At 48.4% G+C, this 16,368-nt stretch overlaps 9 protein-coding genes and 1 non-coding gene across 10 annotated transcripts; 6 read left to right on the top strand and 4 right to left on the bottom strand.

Annotated features, from left to right (window-relative positions):
• Positions 1 to 1,489: 1,489 nt before the first annotated feature.
• J7337_013635 (uncharacterized protein) lies at positions 1,490 to 3,017 on the top strand (the record flags this gene model as incomplete). Its single annotated transcript, XM_044831115.1, has 2 exons — positions 1,490 to 2,601; positions 2,651 to 3,017. 2 exons carry the CDS (start codon positions 1,490 to 1,492, stop codon positions 3,015 to 3,017), a joined length of 1,479 nt encoding a protein of 492 aa, XP_044674390.1.
• Positions 3,018 to 3,117: 100 nt separating this feature from the next.
• J7337_013636 (uncharacterized protein) lies at positions 3,118 to 4,281 on the bottom strand (the record flags this gene model as incomplete). The annotated part of the gene is made up of 3 exons (XM_044831116.1): positions 3,118 to 3,745; positions 3,793 to 4,154; positions 4,207 to 4,281. The coding sequence occupies 3 exons, from the start codon at positions 4,279 to 4,281 to the stop codon at positions 3,118 to 3,120; spliced, it is 1,065 nt and encodes a 354-aa protein (XP_044674391.1).
• Positions 4,282 to 4,761: 480 nt separating this feature from the next.
• J7337_013637 (uncharacterized protein) lies at positions 4,762 to 5,961 on the bottom strand (the record flags this gene model as incomplete). The annotated part of the gene is made up of 1 exon (XM_044831117.1): positions 4,762 to 5,961. One exon carries the CDS (start codon positions 5,959 to 5,961, stop codon positions 4,762 to 4,764), a length of 1,200 nt encoding a protein of 399 aa, XP_044674392.1.
• A 1,069-nt stretch (positions 5,962 to 7,030) lies between these two features.
• On the bottom strand, positions 7,031 to 7,966 carry J7337_013638 (uncharacterized protein; the record flags this gene model as incomplete). The annotated part of the gene is made up of 3 exons (XM_044831118.1): positions 7,031 to 7,258; positions 7,316 to 7,646; positions 7,695 to 7,966. The coding sequence occupies 3 exons, from the start codon at positions 7,964 to 7,966 to the stop codon at positions 7,031 to 7,033; spliced, it is 831 nt and encodes a 276-aa protein (XP_044674393.1).
• Positions 7,967 to 8,747: 781 nt separating this feature from the next.
• Positions 8,748 to 9,615, top strand: J7337_013639 (uncharacterized protein; the record flags this gene model as incomplete). Its single annotated transcript, XM_044831119.1, has 2 exons — positions 8,748 to 8,809; positions 8,859 to 9,615. The coding sequence occupies 2 exons, from the start codon at positions 8,748 to 8,750 to the stop codon at positions 9,613 to 9,615; spliced, it is 819 nt and encodes a 272-aa protein (XP_044674394.1).
• A 587-nt stretch (positions 9,616 to 10,202) lies between these two features.
• J7337_013640 (uncharacterized protein) lies at positions 10,203 to 10,674 on the top strand (the record flags this gene model as incomplete). Its single annotated transcript, XM_044831120.1, has 2 exons — positions 10,203 to 10,598; positions 10,630 to 10,674. The coding sequence occupies 2 exons, from the start codon at positions 10,203 to 10,205 to the stop codon at positions 10,672 to 10,674; spliced, it is 441 nt and encodes a 146-aa protein (XP_044674395.1).
• Positions 10,675 to 11,417: 743 nt separating this feature from the next.
• J7337_013641 (uncharacterized protein) lies at positions 11,418 to 12,158 on the top strand (the record flags this gene model as incomplete). The annotated part of the gene is made up of 4 exons (XM_044831121.1): positions 11,418 to 11,449; positions 11,496 to 11,622; positions 11,674 to 11,936; positions 12,071 to 12,158. The coding sequence occupies 4 exons, from the start codon at positions 11,418 to 11,420 to the stop codon at positions 12,156 to 12,158; spliced, it is 510 nt and encodes a 169-aa protein (XP_044674396.1).
• Positions 12,159 to 13,224: 1,066 nt separating this feature from the next.
• Positions 13,225 to 13,976, top strand: J7337_013642 (uncharacterized protein; the record flags this gene model as incomplete). Its single annotated transcript, XM_044831122.1, has 3 exons — positions 13,225 to 13,256; positions 13,313 to 13,439; positions 13,485 to 13,976. 3 exons carry the CDS (start codon positions 13,225 to 13,227, stop codon positions 13,974 to 13,976), a joined length of 651 nt encoding a protein of 216 aa, XP_044674397.1.
• A 105-nt stretch (positions 13,977 to 14,081) lies between these two features.
• J7337_013643 lies at positions 14,082 to 14,154 on the bottom strand. Its single transcript has one exon. It is a non-coding gene; the product is annotated as a tRNA-Cys (tRNA).
• Positions 14,155 to 14,683: 529 nt separating this feature from the next.
• J7337_013644 (uncharacterized protein) lies at positions 14,684 to 16,265 on the top strand (the record flags this gene model as incomplete). Its single annotated transcript, XM_044831123.1, has 3 exons — positions 14,684 to 15,274; positions 15,322 to 16,140; positions 16,191 to 16,265. The coding sequence occupies 3 exons, from the start codon at positions 14,684 to 14,686 to the stop codon at positions 16,263 to 16,265; spliced, it is 1,485 nt and encodes a 494-aa protein (XP_044674398.1).
• Positions 16,266 to 16,368: the final 103 nt, after the last annotated feature.

Consider the following 16,368-nt stretch of genomic DNA (forward strand, 5'->3'; position numbering starts at 1 on the left):
TACATATGGGATGGTGGTCTCTACGGGGCTTGCAAACTGTCTCGCGAGGTCATTACAGAAAAGATATATTCCATGTGGCTTCGGCTTCCCGAATACCGTCAGGGCTATCTCGGCCGTCCGGCCATTCTCACCAGTCGAAACGCCGGTGAAAGACAAGGCTACATGGTTTTCCCTTAGCGAGACATATTCTGCATCAGAACAGCAGACTAGAAGTCCTTGCCTCAGCACTTCGAGGACTGCAAGACCAGCCTCCCATTCTTTGATCCCCTCTCCTCTTCAATGGTTCCGGTGTCCACACTCGCTATTGAGTTTGATTCTAGCTGGATCGTCGACCTTCAAACTCAAAGCCGAGAACTCAGCTCGCAGTTTGGTGGCCACTTGGATGGAGGGCGTAGCCTCCGGATGGGTCAAAACACCCAGGCTCTGTCTGATAGATAAGGGCACACTTTTGGTTCGAAAGACTCGCGGCTACTATCCTATTCATCATGATTGCGACTGGAAATACAATTATATGAGTCACGAGTGGTGCAACGATGCCATCTATGCATTTATTGAAGCTCTGGATAAATTCCTTCCCTTCAAGAAGTATTGTCATCTATACGAACAGAACAATCCTGACAGTTGGGACGACGAGTTCAACATGTGATGTGATTTCGAAATCTCCCAGGAAATCAATGTGCTCGCCCGTTTCGAGTACGCAATTCGTAAGGAGATTAGTTGGACAGCCATCTGCAACGACCTCTCCGAAGAGAACAAAGAGGGCTCTGAAACAGCTATCACATCTTCTGGAAGGGCTTACGACCTGGAGTATGATAACGATGTTGGATACTGCGTTGGGAGTTTTGGTGGTCGCCGCGAATGGACCTATCCTGGAAGCAACGAACGTTGCAATGATAAGGACGTGGACCGAGTAGAGTATATCAAGCTCTTGGACTTGGATTTTGAGAAAGTGGAAACGGAAGTACTTGATGAGTAGACAACGCGTTTAACTTGACAGTCGATAGATCAAGTATGAAAGCAAAGCGGAATGCTGAGCTGTCTAGTCAATAGAGGCACCCCGACTCCCCAGCCAGTCTGCTCACAACAATCCAAACCAGTCCCTCGGGGGGCAAATAAATCTAGGACTTCAAATAAGAATACTGGTTGGTATGAATTGAGTAAGCACCCCCCTAAGCTTAGGGCAATTTACCTAAATATTATTATCCTTTAGGGTCAAGACTACACTCAGCAAAAGGTAGCCTAAACTTAGCAGAGGTGTCCTAGACTTATACTAATTTACACAAGTCTTTCAAGATCTTGGGTTTTGCCTCTACTACTCTGTCAAATGCTAATGGCTACCCTGTATCGTAATGGGGCACTCCAGCCCCGCATTTTATGGTTCTGCCGTTCCAGACCGTTTTTGCCACTCCAATTGGTCCCTTCCCGTCGTCAATTCCCCCACGTAAATTTCCATCCCCACCAACTCTTTGTTATCCATTATCGAACCATCATGGCCAAGACAAAGTCCAAGAAACGCAAACAAGCGCAGGCTCAAGCTCAATCCGACAATCCTCGAAAGATCGCAAAGACCACTTCACCTTCAATCCCGACGCCTCCTCCCGATGGCACGACCACGCACTTCGAGCCTAAGAACCTCCATACCGTTGTATCCGAAGAAGAGCTCGAGATCACCATCGACACACTCAATTCTCTCGCCCAGTACCCCGGCTTGATCAAGTCAAAGCTGTGCAAGGACCTGAGAGTTGCTGTTTACGACTTCAGACAAGCTTGCACGACGGGCGTCAACAATGCGGCCGGCGCGAATCTCACAGCGCAGGTCACTGCTGCTCTTGCCGATCGGAAATACACCGAAGCTCGAATCCTTCTCGCTGAGATGAAGATTCGTGGTGAACAGCCGAAGCTTGGTGCTCTGTGTCGATGGGTTCGAGATCTTGATGTCATCAGTGGCCTGTCGACGATTCCCGATCAGCAAGGCCTTGTAAAGCGCTCTGAGAGGGAAGAGACACTCATCAAGGTCATTGATGCGGTGCTTCGAGTCTGTGGCCACGAGGATCGAAACCCCAACGCCATCATCCAGCCTTCATCAATTGCCCTCCAAGAGATCTGGGATCTTCGCCCTGACGGCCCAACCGAGCAAGTCTACGCCTCGGTCCTCGATGGAAGTCTCGTAGCTTCGGCTCCCGAGTCCCTCAAGAAGAACATTCGCATCATCGAGACAACACCCGGCGCTGAGCGTAAACCGCCGAACCATCACGATGCCATACTTTACGCTTCAACACCTGAGGCTGTTCCTCTGTCGACAACACCCCCGCCTACAACGCATCGACCGCATCCTGTCGTCCAGGGTCTCAGTGTCGCCACCAATGTTCTATACCCCGAAGAGTGCAAGGCTATCATTGCGGCGGGTGAATACGTCAACTTTGTGCCCGATGCGCCGCTTCGAGAAGACGGGGACATCAGTATTCTGGCGCACAACTTTTACTGGGTTGTTGACAAGACGTTCCACGACACGCTATGGTCGCGCATTCAACCATTTGTGCCGGTGTCAATGAATGGGCGTCTAGCTCGTGGAATCAACCGCCGCTTCCGAGTGTATCGATAGTAGGTTCTCGAACCCCTTGATGTCAATTCTATCGCTAATGTGTCGCAGTGTCCCAGGAGCAGAGTACCGAGCACACATCGATGGCGCGTGGCCCCCGAGCGGCATCACGAAGGACGACAAATACGTCTACGACGACTCGCCGGCCGAAAAGAAGCAGAGCTCGCTCTTTACCTTCTTGATCTACCTTAACCAAGATTTCGAGGGTGGCGAAACTACATACTTCCTCCCGGCTGCACGGGAAGGAATACTGAATGCATACCCAGTTCGTCCAGTCATGGGCGGCGCGGCTATTTTCCCTCATGGCGAGATCAACGCGACATTGCATGAAGGTACTGGCGTGCGAAAGGGAGCCAAATACGTCATCCGAACCGAGATTGAGTACGATGTCGAACCGACGGAAGAAGTCAAGATCTGAAAGGAGCTGAAGATCTCGGGTACAAACAAATTGGATACATGAACGGCTGGACCGGGGAAAAGTATTGTTACGCTATTTACGTCTAATGAACATCATTCATCTACTCTGTTGCTGTAGTCTCACCCTCAGCTGGCTTGCGTCCCCAAACAATACGTTGCAGGTAGTAAGCGTGCGCCGGCTTCTTGGACTTCAACTCCCTCCTCAGCTGGGTACAGTACAGATGGACCTGTTCCTGCGTCCACCCCTCAAGAAGCGTAGCCATGAACGAGATGTGCCCCTCTACATCGGATAGAATGCTCATTGTCGTGAACCTTCCAATCTCCTTGAGGTGCTCATCCTGCGGCCAGTCGCCAACAGGAACCTTGATCGTCTTGGACTGGATGTCCACGAAGCCAGCGGCCTTGAGACCCTTCTCCTGCAGATTATCTGGTAGTGGGGTAAACACGCGACCGAGCTTCTTACCGCCTTCGTGGAAGAACTTGCCCCATTCTGCAATTGCACTACCAGATTTGAGACTGTCATCGTCACTGCAGCCCATGGGGTCACCTTCGTGGGATTCGATCCAGCCGCCGGGCTTGGTTACTTGGTATGCGCGCTCGTACAAGGCATACCAGTCGGGTACGCTTCCGTAGAGGAAACGGAGATGGATGAAGTCTGCGGAGTTGGGAGGGAATGTCCAGTCGAGGGTGAAGTCTTCGATCTCGAACTTGACGTTTGGGGGAACCCAGCTAGAGGTTGTTAGATCGTGTGGAGGGAGTTGGAGCTGGGGACTTACGTTGGCTGGATGGGGGAAATGTCTGTGCCGATGACCTCTGCCTCGGGGAACTCATCGCCAAAGTCCATGGCCCAAATGCCAGTGCCGGTTCCAATGTCGAGCACTTTGCTTGGCTCTTTGACGGGCGCCAGGAAGAGCTTGCCGTCCATGATCAACGTGGAGGTATGGTGGATGATGTCCAAGGCCTCAGAGGCCTGGTTGTCGTTCGATGCCCAGTACTGAGCATCGCCTCGCTCAGCGTGGTACGTCCGCCCGTTGATGGTTCGGTACTCGAGAATGCTGGAGTTGATACTCGCGGTAGAACTAGCAGCGTCGTCGCCTATCGCAGAGTCCCCATCTGAATTATCCGTAGCTTCAGTGTTCTGATTGAGTCAATTACCAAGTCCTCATCCGTGTAGTGTTTATGTATCATACCTCCCAGTGCGTTGGGGCAAGCATGTCCTGTGAGACGACATTCTCACCCTGCGTAACTTCTGGTGCAGCGCTCATATTGTATTTATTGACAAGAACAGAGTTGAAGAGGGGGAAGAGAAAAATTGAAGCTGTTCACCCCTCTTTGCTTGGCTTGGCCCCAGCTTGCATCGCATGGAGCGTGCTACGGTATCATCAGTTTATGGTTTCAAGGGTTCTGGGCGCTAGGGACCGGGGAGAAGCGGATGCGGTCCACTTGGTGGAGGGTTTTGAGCGGGAATGGGAATTGGCCCGCGGGAGGTTTCATGAGAAAGTCTTGGGGGAGGATCATGACCTGATTTTGTTAGTCACTAAAATGCACAACTTGGCATTGACTTGACATTCACATAAATGTTATTCAACAGTGCAATCAACAACAGAATTCTCAGTTCTCCAATAAGAAGCCAACGTCAATTCGGAAATATAAACATAAACCAGTATCTACTCACCAGACTCTATCCCCATGAAAGTGTACGCCTCGTCCCCAGCTAACGCCCCAGCAGCCCTAAAGTACTGAGGTCAATCTGAACCCGAAAGCACATCTTCTTTCCTAGCCTCACTCCATCGTCGACCGTGGTGAATAATGGACTGATCAACGACAAGCTCCGGAACAACATGACCATAACGGTCAAACCATTCATCGCCTCCCACGTACCTCCAAGCAACGACAAACCCATACTGAGAAGTAACAACTTTATTAAAGTCAATGTCCAACTTCTCGAGACGAGGTTCGATTTCAGGCACCTCCTTTTTAAAGGCATCGCCCCCAAACTCATGATCTTCTCGCAGCTGTTCGCGAGTCATGGTGAGTACCTCCAGGTTAGGAACGTCGCCCCAAGAACCAGACTTCTTAGCAGAGGGGTCCACTGGATGGGGGAACCACCAGTCTCCTGAACGGGCCAGGAGAAGACAGCTCATCCCTGGCGGACACGGCATCTTCATTGATACACAATCGCCGTATTCCTCCACGATACCCGATGCCACTTTGTCTGTGACTGGTAACTTGAGATATCTCTGATACGCATCGAGTTGTTGCTTTGCCCAGCGACTGCTGGGATCATCAAAGTTGGCCGCCAGATCTCTGAACCTCTGCTTAAGCACATCGTTAGGGATGAACTCTCCAGGTCGATGTAGTTCGGAACGAGGTAGCTCGCTGACACCTTCTTCCTTGATAAGCTCCTCCTGCTTGACAGACTGTTCTTCCTCGATACCTGGCTCTTTCTTGATAGACTGAAGGTCAGCCGTAGGATCATCTTGAGCACGAGCCCTCAGCTCATCGACAATGAGGTCCTTAAATGCCTGTCCCAGACTCATGAAGAAGTCATACGCATCAAATGGAACGAAGCACAGTTCAGTGAAAGGAATATCAAATTTGAGATCCGCCATCATCTCCCTGCGCTTTTCTCTCGTCATCTTAGGCTTTCGATTCTCTGTTCGTTCATCAATCTTTTTGAGCTCCTCGTCAACACAAAACTTTATCAAAACCTCGATTTCGCTAACTCGCCAGTAGAACTGGAATTCGTCAAGTCGATCCCTGCTTTCTACAATACAATCATAGGACAAGCTTTTTAGGTCTTCCGTGATGGCACCGCAATGAATGCCAAGCTGTTCTGCCGTAAGATTGTCCAAGTTGTTCGCAATATCGATAAGGCGAAGTCTGAGGCTTTGTAGACGACCTCGCATCGATCGTTGCTTGACTTCTTTCCAGTCTGGATACATAATGATGATTAGTAATAGACCTGGTTATAATATTTGTCGGAGAAAGGGACGAGAAGCTTGATGTTGCGGTTGAAATGTCGATAGTGCGGTAAAACGACATGGACGACATCAGTACGCGCCAGTATCGTATTTAAAGGTCCGAGACTACTGAGTCGGCCGAGCTGTTGTTCGAGAGTTCACCTCTATCGTCTTTGTGCCTATTCAGAATTATTTAAATTGAACGATCACTTACAACAAAGATTGTGTCCTGGTGCTGGAACTCTGTCTGAACAACAGGATGATTCTATACCACAGCATGAACAATACAGAAACAACCGCCTTTGTGTTCGAACATGATGATAGCCTCAGTAACCTAAAAGAAAATGGTCAGGATATTGAAGAAACCAGCAGAACAACATCTCTGAAGAAACCTTGCTGTTCGGCGACAGGGTCAAAAGCAAGTTGACTTTGTGCAGAACTTCCCATTTTGCCCAATACGACACGAGGAGATAACTATCCCATTAAACAAGAGGTTGGTATCACTTTCAGTGATGGGGTATCATACAAAATGTTTTAATTGAGAACACAGACTAAGGGGAGGGCATACAAAGAGCTGCGTTGTGATTTGATATGTCGGAGTCAGACAGAGAAGTATGTCTTCCTGTTCCAGGTCTCGCCTGAGCTCATCTATCTAAAGAGGTTGAGACTGAATGTTTACCGCTGGATAAAAAGCGTAGTTGCTGAAACAGACCATGATCGAATCGCTATTACTGATAGTTGACTAAACCCAGATGGCCTCAAGAATACGTAGGCTTGGCGAGTGTGTCTGCCACAACCGGCCAAAATCCCATCTCGTTGGCAACCAAAATTCCCACCTGAACCGCAAACGCTGCATAGATTGTTTTCCTCCTTAGTCATACAAAACCTCCCTAGTCCAATGGTCGAAGCACTAATTGTCCTACTGATGAGTGAGCCAGATGTAACACAGATATATCATGATAGACTCACTATTTTTATGAGGACACAATGCCGCTTAGACCGAAGTAACTGCTCTGGGTATATGTCCAGGTGACCCAATAAGGGAATTTCCTTAGGCTGCGGAGGAAAAGTACTGCGCGCCGACCAGGGCCTCGGCAGCTCGACCACCGAAGGTTTCATATGGCTCAAAGGCCACCTTGGCCACCGTGATGGCGGGGAACTCGAAATCATCCATAGGACGGGAAGGAATCTTGAGACACTCCAAGAATTGGGAAGGGAAATCTGCCTTGTAGACATAGGCATTCTCTTGTTCGTCCTTGTGAGTAACGAGAAGACGGACCTGGAAGTCATTGTGTTAGTGAGAGCGCTATCAATGGACGAGGAGTTGTCAACTTACGAGGTAAAGCCGTGCCTGACCTGTTGTATCGGATCTCTCCTGGGCTTGTGCCAGGCTCAACATCACACAGACCAGATACGGATCTCGGGTCCAGTCCTGAGGGGTGACTTTGGCAAGTCTTCGTTCGTAGATCTGCTCCATAGGCAGGTTCATCGTACCCGGGGGGCCAGCCCGGGCAGTGAACCGCGCCTTACGGTCCTCGTCAACATTGTAGGAATAATATCCGACAATTGGCTCGGGATATGGTACGTCAATGTGCCCAGAGATCCGAAAAGCACTGCAGTGAGGTACATGCACGAGTCGATCACAGTAGTGAAAGGCGGCGGCCACGCTATCAAAGGTTAGTCAAAGTGAGGGTGTCGAAGTACACGTAACATACAGGACAAACTCTAAAACACCTGTTCCTCTAAACAGTGATCGGACGTAGTGCGATTTCATGTTTTCGACGGGTGTTGTCGCTAACCGGGTAGCGTAATATGTAAGCCTCCCATCTTGTTGGGCGTGATGGCCTTGGGTGCCGCTGGCTTCTTCGACCTCGATAAATTCGCAACCCACCAACTCGAGATGATGGAAGGTCCAGTGTAGAGGCGAAGCTTGGAATCCCCGGTTCTCTACAGTCAATTGATGAAGTGACTTCGAAGAGTCTGACATGACGATGTTTCAGTTTTAAGAGTAATAGTGAGAAAGATTTATGAGCCGAGAGCTGGGTGCAGAAGATGAGACGTGACGAAGACTGGAAGTGAAAGATGGGAGTGAAGGAGAGTGTAGGGAAGGAGAAGAAAAGGGGGCAGGCGGAGGCTAGGAGGCTGTTGAGGTCGTAAGAGTTCTGCCAGTGTTAACTTGGGCACGCGTAGACTGGCACTGGCAGTACGGTGGCAGTATAAGTGATCAGTTACCACTGCACCAAGACCAGGCGGGTCCTGCATGAGACAACAATTGCCCCAAGACTGAGCCGTTTGCTCAATGACTCTGAAGAGTCGCTTGGAGCTTGGCAACTGGCTCGGTGAATGAGAACAGCCCGGGCATGTTCCTTTGTGCCAGTGGAGCAGATGGTCAGCGCTGTTACCTTGTGGTTCTTCATCTTATGTCAACCTTTGCTCCTCAACGAACAAGAGTGTTATCACTTCTATCGTTCTTGCAAATTGGAAAGGATACGAATCCGAAAATACTTCTGTCCCATTAAACTTTTATGCTTTATGGGAAGGGCTGGTAAGCCAGTAAGAAGAGGTAATGTCAACAAACTTTCATTTGTGAAACTTTATCTGCGAGTATTTTATCTCAGGCCTCTTGAGTCACGCCGCAGAAAATTACTTTATCATTTCCGATACATCACAAATATGCCCCTCCCCAACTGCAGGTTGCACTGTACATCTTAACTGATCCTTCTCTTCTTGCAACAGCCACGCCCATCGTAATCATCCAGACGAACATCATGGACCAACTCGGCAAGCGCAAGGCTTCTGGCATCTCCGAGGATGAAGTATCAACCAAGAGGTAACCTTTAAAAACTCTTGACCCAAAAACTAAGCTGACAGCGCTGTAGTATTGCGAAATCCAACACGTTCACGTTCGTTGTTGGCCCCGACGAGACCGAGTTTACTATTCATTCCGCACTTGTCGCAAAACAGTCACCCGTCTTGAACGTCCTGGTCAACGGACCCTTCAAAGAGGCACTGGAACAACGCGTCGAATGGATCGATCTCGAGGAGACCGTCTTCCTGAGCTTCTGGGAGTTTGCGTACAGCGGTGACTACACCAACCCCATCCGAGAAGATGACGAACAGGAGGAGGCAGATCCTGTTGATGAAGGGCTGAGCAACTGGAGCAAGTCTTGGGCACACTACGTCCGCCATTACCCACCATTCTCAGGCCCTAACAGTCGCAATGCACCCGGACTCAACGGCATGTGGCAAGACTTTGTCGACAAGTACACCCCCATCTCTCGACCATCTGATGTAGGCAACATTGGTGAAGGCACGCTGCTACACCATGCCCAGGTTTGCATATTCGCTGATCGATACTGTGTCGACGCGTTAATGGAAGTTTCCTTGGGTAAGCTATTCATCGCTCTCGAGGCGATCATACCTTGGGGCAATTCCTGGGACTCCATCATGGAGCTACTGATCCTGGCTTCTGGCAATTTTGTGCCATTCAAACTTCGGGAGATTGTCGCAGAGTACATTCTGAGCCAGGCCGAGCTGTTCAAGAACCAGGAGGTGTTTCAGGACTTTATGAGCAATCACGATGGTCCGATGCAGGGACTGTTGAGTCAGATCTTTGAACCCGAGGATGATCTTTGAACCAGAGCATGATCTTTGAACCAGAGCATGATGAGCAATTTCTCCCTGCTAGCACATGTGATAAATCGGCCAAATACGATAGATCGGTGGACTGGTAAACCAACCATCATTGAGGGGTCCATGTGTATTGCTCGTTGGTGGCTGGGAGGCCTACCAGCCTTGGTGACGCAAATATGACAACGGAAGGCACTGAAAAGTGGTAATCATTGGAGGAATTGAAATTGGAGTATTCTTATACTAGAAGAGGCTTGCATATTCATCAAACCCCTCTTTCACTTGCGCACTGAGGACGGAATGGGGTATATAAACCACCTTCTTGGCCGCACCTGTGACAGTCCCCCCTCGTATCCTGTCTTTATTGTCCACACAAGTGTCGTTGTTTCAATGTGAATATGATTCCTCTCGAAGACAGACTCCGTATGCAGAAGTACGATGCTACTCATGTCTCCTGTAATGCATGACTTGCTAACTCCGTGCAGAGCGCGCGAAAGCGGCGAGTTCACTGACTTCGCCTTCGTTTGCCAAGGACAAACAATTAATGTTCATAAGATCATCATCTGTGGCCAGTCAGCCGTATTTCAGAGAGCATGCACTGGGAACTTCAAGGTACCGCTCGCGCTAATAAGACCCAGGAAGCCTCTTCCGGGACATATGACTTGAACGACCATCCTCTTGATGTCGTAAACAGAATGGTCGAATACCACTACACTGGGGCTTATACGATTCCAGAGGACGTTGACTTGTTCACTCATGCCTCCATGTTTACGTTAGCTGACAAGTATGGTATTGGCGGGCTGCAAGCGCTCGGGAGCAAGAAATACTTGGAATGCTTGGAAAAGAACTGCAACTATCATGACTTTGCCAAATCCATCTCCCAAGTTTACGAACTCCCCAAGGAGACCTCCAAGACCCTTCGGGTCGGAGCTTTGATCATGGCTAGAGAAAACCTGGGCACGGCGCTGACCGCAACCGAACTAGGAGAGGTCATTGACGAATTCCTTTACGACTGCCCAGAGTTTGCAAGAGATCTTCTCAGCCTCTCCTTACGATTCCCATTAATGGGGACCTGCAGGAACTCGGCTTGCGGATCGAGAAGTGCGGTTCCGATTGGGGTTCTACAGTGTAGATGCCAGAAATGTGGCAAGGGGGGCGCCAGCGCAGGACTTGGTCTCTACTCTTGGAGTCAGATTTTGGGATATGAGTTCGGTGACGCTGAGGGCGATGTTAAATTGGGAAAAGATGTTGGTTTTGGGAAGTGGTTTGTATAAGAAGAAAATAGTCCGAAGTCTCTATGGGCACGGTTGTTGTAAGAGACCAACTTCAACAATATATGAGATGATCCTCTTTCCCGATGGCGGATCCGATGAGCTGGTCACTTTTAATCACATTGAAAGCTTATGCCCTTAACCATAAGTCATCAACTGGAAGTTTGAAGGGTGCCTGTTCGAAGTTTGAGAAAGAGTTCCCTCAATTTACACTTTCTAAATTTTTGGTCAAAGTTTGACGGAATCATCTTACTGGGAATGGGGATCCAATCATCCTGCCAATGAATGCTTAAACTATCGCACAGAATCAAATATCGTATTCTCATTCATCACCCGTGTTCGCAGCCTAAAGCTTAACCTCTAAGGCAGCAGTCAACTACGTAGCATATAATTAGCCTTCCTAAGAAAGAGTCAGAGTTAAGGAAGTCTAACAAGAAATAAACCTATTCATCATTCCTATAAATACCCTTCACTGCTTTTCCTGCCCAAGCAGAAAGGCTCAACATCCTCATGCACCAAGCCCACCATCAACCGATCATGGATATTGAGGAACGGAAGCTCATGCAGAGGTCAGTTGTTTACAAATTCAGTCCAAGCTCACCTAACATCTCACAGGGCCCAAAAGGCCAGTCAGTTCACTGACTTCGCTTTTCTCTGCAAAGGCACAGAGATTCCCGTGCACAAAGTAATCATCTGTGCACAGTCCAAAGTTTTCAATGCCGTTTGCACGAGTGGTTTCAAGGTAAGGGGGGAAAAGACAAGCTTCAGTGACAATACACTGATCCTTCTGCAGGAAGCCATATCTGGAGTCTATGACTTAAGCGAGTACCCTCTGGAGTTGGTTGAGATGATGGTCGAATACTTCTACGTCGGGTACTACGAAGATCCTAGTGCAGATATGTCCAAGGTGTCCCTTTCGACGCATCTGTCGATGCTGGTCTTGGCCGACAATTACGACATCCGAGGCCTTGAACGGCAGGCTAAGTTTTGTTTCATCCGCCGACTGAATGAGAAGAATATTGAGCTGAAAGAATTTCTCGATTCGCTTCCGGTTCTGTATGAAATGCCAATATCGGTCTTTGGGGACGTTATCAAGCCAGCCATCTCCTACACGAGGGAGACGCTGCTGACTTGCACATGTAGGAAAGCAAGCATGGGAATTATTGACCAGATATCTGATGCTAGTCAAGACTTCCTGAAGGAGGTGATGTTGTCTATCATGAGTACCCCGGTAGCATCAAGATGTGGCGATTGCAGCAAGTCAAGTCCTCCATATAAGTACACTTTGCACTTACGGGATGGGATTACTTATTTTAAGGATCAACAAGGTATTGAAAATGCTATCCGGGGCATTGGGGCCTGATTGCTAGCAGTTGGTAGTATAAACCAACATGACCATAGTCACCTGGCTAATTATAAGATGGTTGACATTTCAAATCTATAGAATTTATACTCAAATCCTTTGCATTAAAAAGCTGTTATCCATTAGCTGTATTCGATTTCCCTTATTTTTGGCAAGTTCTTGAGAGCCGTAAGATGAATAATGCAGAGACCTAACTCGAGCTCCTGAATGCTTGAAATAGCCAACTAAAGGCCAAGAAAGGGCTTCATCTTGTTGCGTATTAAGACAAAGATGTTGCTTCTTGCAAATAACCGGTAGCATTAGTCTATAGCTGGCTGGTGGTCCAGCTGAAGAGGAGAACTGACAGCTGCAGGTACTGAATAACGCAGAAGCCTCAAACGGTGTCTTTGACTGATAAGCTCCCATTCATACGCCATCTTATAATATAGCTGGGGGGGGCATGTGACTTTGAAACACGGGTCTGCTGCTCTACCAGGACAAATTGTAGATTCAAGTTGAAACAAAGCCTCGGAACCTAAAACAATGCGAGGATTCAGGCGTCACCACCCAAATGCTAAAGGCTAAAAAGTGAGGGTTATGCTTTCCGTAGTAGAATATACTTTCAAACGAAACTGTGCAATATACAGAGTATGAAGTAACGGACGAGTCACCACTCGCCATATTGAATGAACTTTAATGAAACAAAACTCTCCGTTCTTCTAAGTTGTCTCGACCGCGAATTAGAGTGGTCTTAAATGCTACAGGGGCAGACATGTCAAAATTGGTCAAAGAGAAAGTCAGAAGCAAAAGTTTGATTGACTACATGGTCCTGGAGCATGTTGAATTCCGAAGTTTATACTTCGCCAGCATGATGTTATTTGCAAAGTCTGTTCTACGAATCCAGATATAAAGATCACTGTCCCATGCATTTACTTATGAAGTAAAACTCAGCACGTTGTGTAATCCCACATCATATCCAGAACTCACCCTAACTTATTGAAAATGAGTAGAGACCTTCGAATGGGCCTCTTGCAGTATGAATACCCTTGATCCCCATGTATCAGCACAACTTACCAATTATTATCTACAGAGCAAGAGATAACCATGAGTTCACGGACTTTGCCTTCGTCTGCGGAGATACTCGATTCCAAGTCCACAAGGTCATCGTCTGCAGTCAATCAAAGGTCTTCCATGCAGCATGCACCGGGCCCTTCAAGGTTAGACTGTCTTTAATACTGATGAACGCGGCTAACATTACACAGGAATCTACTACCAACGAGATTGATCTCTCAGAGTTCTCTGTGGATCATGTGGAATGGCTGATAGATTTCCTTTACACGGGAGCATACCTAATCCCAGAGGATTCAAATCTCGATGACCACATTTACATGTTCGCGATGGGTGACATGTACAAGATTGAACCACTTGCTGAATATGCAGCATGGAAATTCCGTTGTGAACTCTCTGACCTTCTGATGTTGGAAGAAGTTCTTCCTTTGATACCCCTTGTCTACAACTCAACCCCAGACCATCGACAGGAGCTGCGGGAAGAGTTAGTGAAGTTCCTGAGGTCCCCGGGTCCTGGAATAAAGGAGGACATGGAGACAAGGGGATGGTATGACGAGATGGCTGCAGAGTGTCCCGAGTTCATCAAGGACCTTCTTTTCAGTTACTTGGAATGCTCTGATCGTGATCGGAGTTTTTTGAGTCACTGGAAGAATTTGACGGGAACGCAAGCAAGGGCAGATATCTGAGGAGGAGGATGTTTACTTGTTTGTAAGCTTGGCATGGCATCTATAGATATAATACTTAAAAATGAAGTTGGGATTCAAAACAAGTTGGCTCAAAAAGACAACATTAGGACCGAGCGTGGATCGAACACGCGACCTAGGGATCTGCAATCCCTCGCTCGTACCACTGAGCTATCGATCCTTTCACGGCGAGTTGTGAGTGCTCGTTGGATGAGGGTAGCGGGAGAAAATGAGACACTATGTTCGGAACACCATGAATATTCAGTCAGATCAGGTAACGATCACTTGAACATGGAGCTTGATCGAATAGTTGAAGCGATTCGTAAACTCTCTCTATTTGGCAACTTGCCATTGCAAAACACGGGCCATCTCTGACCCGTCTTATCAGAACACGCGATAAGCGACGTAGGCTTCAAATGATTGACGCGCTGCCCTGATCTTCAGATTCATCGGAAAACTACAAAAATGTGCATTGAGCTTCCTTATCAAGACTAGAGCTGATCCCCGACGGATTGAGATGCCGTGGAAGCGGGGTCAAAGATAAGTTGAGACAGGACCTTTTGCAAGACCTTTTGCGACCTACCCTGGTAAGCTTGTTGTCGTCATTTCCGCGAGGATTACTAACCATTCTCGGCTGGAGTTTCACCGTCTGACAATTCATAACCGTCTTCAATCCCGACTCAAATTCTTCATCGAGAAGTATTACAACAATGGGCTTTTTAAAAACGGTATTGCTCCTAGCGGGAGCTTCACTTGGGGCTTTTGCCTCGCAGATACCGCTCAAGGACACAGACTCACCGCAAGCCTCCACGTTTCAAGTTCACCAAAGCTCGCTATTCCCAGAGCATACGATCCGCATCAGAGAACAGGTTGACGACTCCATATGCGACGCCCGCGTGAAGCAGTACACAGGCTGGCTCGATGTCGGCAACCAGCATCTTTTCTTCTGGTACTTTGAGAGCAAGAATGCACCCAAAACAGACCCTCTTGTGCTTTGGTTGACGGGAGGTCCCGGCGGTTCTTCAATGCTGGGATTGCTTCAAGAGCTTGGACCGTGTCTGATCAACGAGCATGGTAATGGGACGGTTCATAACCCTTATGGGTGGAATGAGAATGCGAACTATATCTTTGTCGACCAGCCTGCAAGCGTTGGCTTCTCGTACCTGGATGACGGAGAGCCGATTCCGTCAAATTCTTTCGTCGCTGCTGAGAGTATGCACAAGTTCTTACAACTTTTTGTGAGCCAAGTATTCCCGGATCTTGCCGACAGGCCCTTCCATATCTCGGGAGAGAGTTACGGAGTAGGTGATCCGGCATACCCTGTCTTGCGACGTGACTGATTCTCTAGGGCCACTATATCCCCGTGCTGGGAGCGACTATTGTTGCACAGAACAGCCTCTACCCTAAGCGACCTCAAGTCAATCTCGAGTCAGTTCTCATCGGCAACGGCTACGTCTCTCCCCTGGACACACACTTCGGATACTGGGAAACACTTTGCACCACGAACCCAGGTGTTGACAAGCCTGTTTTCAACAGCACACGCTGTGACATTATGGCCGCGAACCTTCCGCGATGTCTTGGCCTCGCACGGGTATGTTATGAGCATCCCGATCATGCTATCTGTGGCGCTGCAGGCAAAGTCTGCTGGGACGGTGTCATCAGTTGGTATGATGGAGAATCCGGTACAGGGGGCAACAGGAACAGATTCGACATTACCAGGCCCTGCGAATCTGGAGATGATCTGTGCTACAAGCAAGCAGGCCTCATTGAGAAGTATCTTAACACCCAGAAAGTTTTCGATGCCTTAGGCGTACCCAGTGCAGTGACGAACTACTCCATTTACGCGATGGATGTAGAAGTTGCTTTTAGTCTGGGATACGACCAAGAAATCAGCACCCAGTCACAGATTCTATACTTGCTCGATCACGATATCGACGTGCTAATGTACCAAGGAAATCTCGATCTTGCATGCAACACCGCTGGTAACTTGAGATGGAGCAATAGTATGCCCTGGAAAGGACAGCCGGAATATGTTGCGCAACGGCAGAGGTCCTGGGGAGCCGATGGTGATGAGTTTGGATGGTATAAGGAGGTCAAGATCAAGATGGGCGAGAGCGATAAGAAAACTACATTCGCTTTCGTTACTGTTGATGGGGCTGGCCATATGGTAAGTGCCCCGATGCCAATGAGGTCCCTGATGCTGACAAGACATGACAGGTACCTCAGGACAAGCCGAAAGAGGGTCTGGAATTGGTGAACAGGTGGTTGAAGAAGAGAACTTTCAACAAATGAATCAATCTTGACTCGAAATTGGGAATTTCGGATTTGAAGTTGAGTAATGACAGTAGTTGAGTACTCGGGCTTGCAGGACCTTCGTAAAATACAGAGTAAAGAC

This window comes from Fusarium musae, chromosome 11 (genome assembly GCF_019915245.1).
Source record: "Fusarium musae strain F31 chromosome 11, whole genome shotgun sequence".
In the NCBI taxonomy this organism is placed as follows: domain Eukaryota; kingdom Fungi; phylum Ascomycota; class Sordariomycetes; order Hypocreales; family Nectriaceae; genus Fusarium; species Fusarium musae.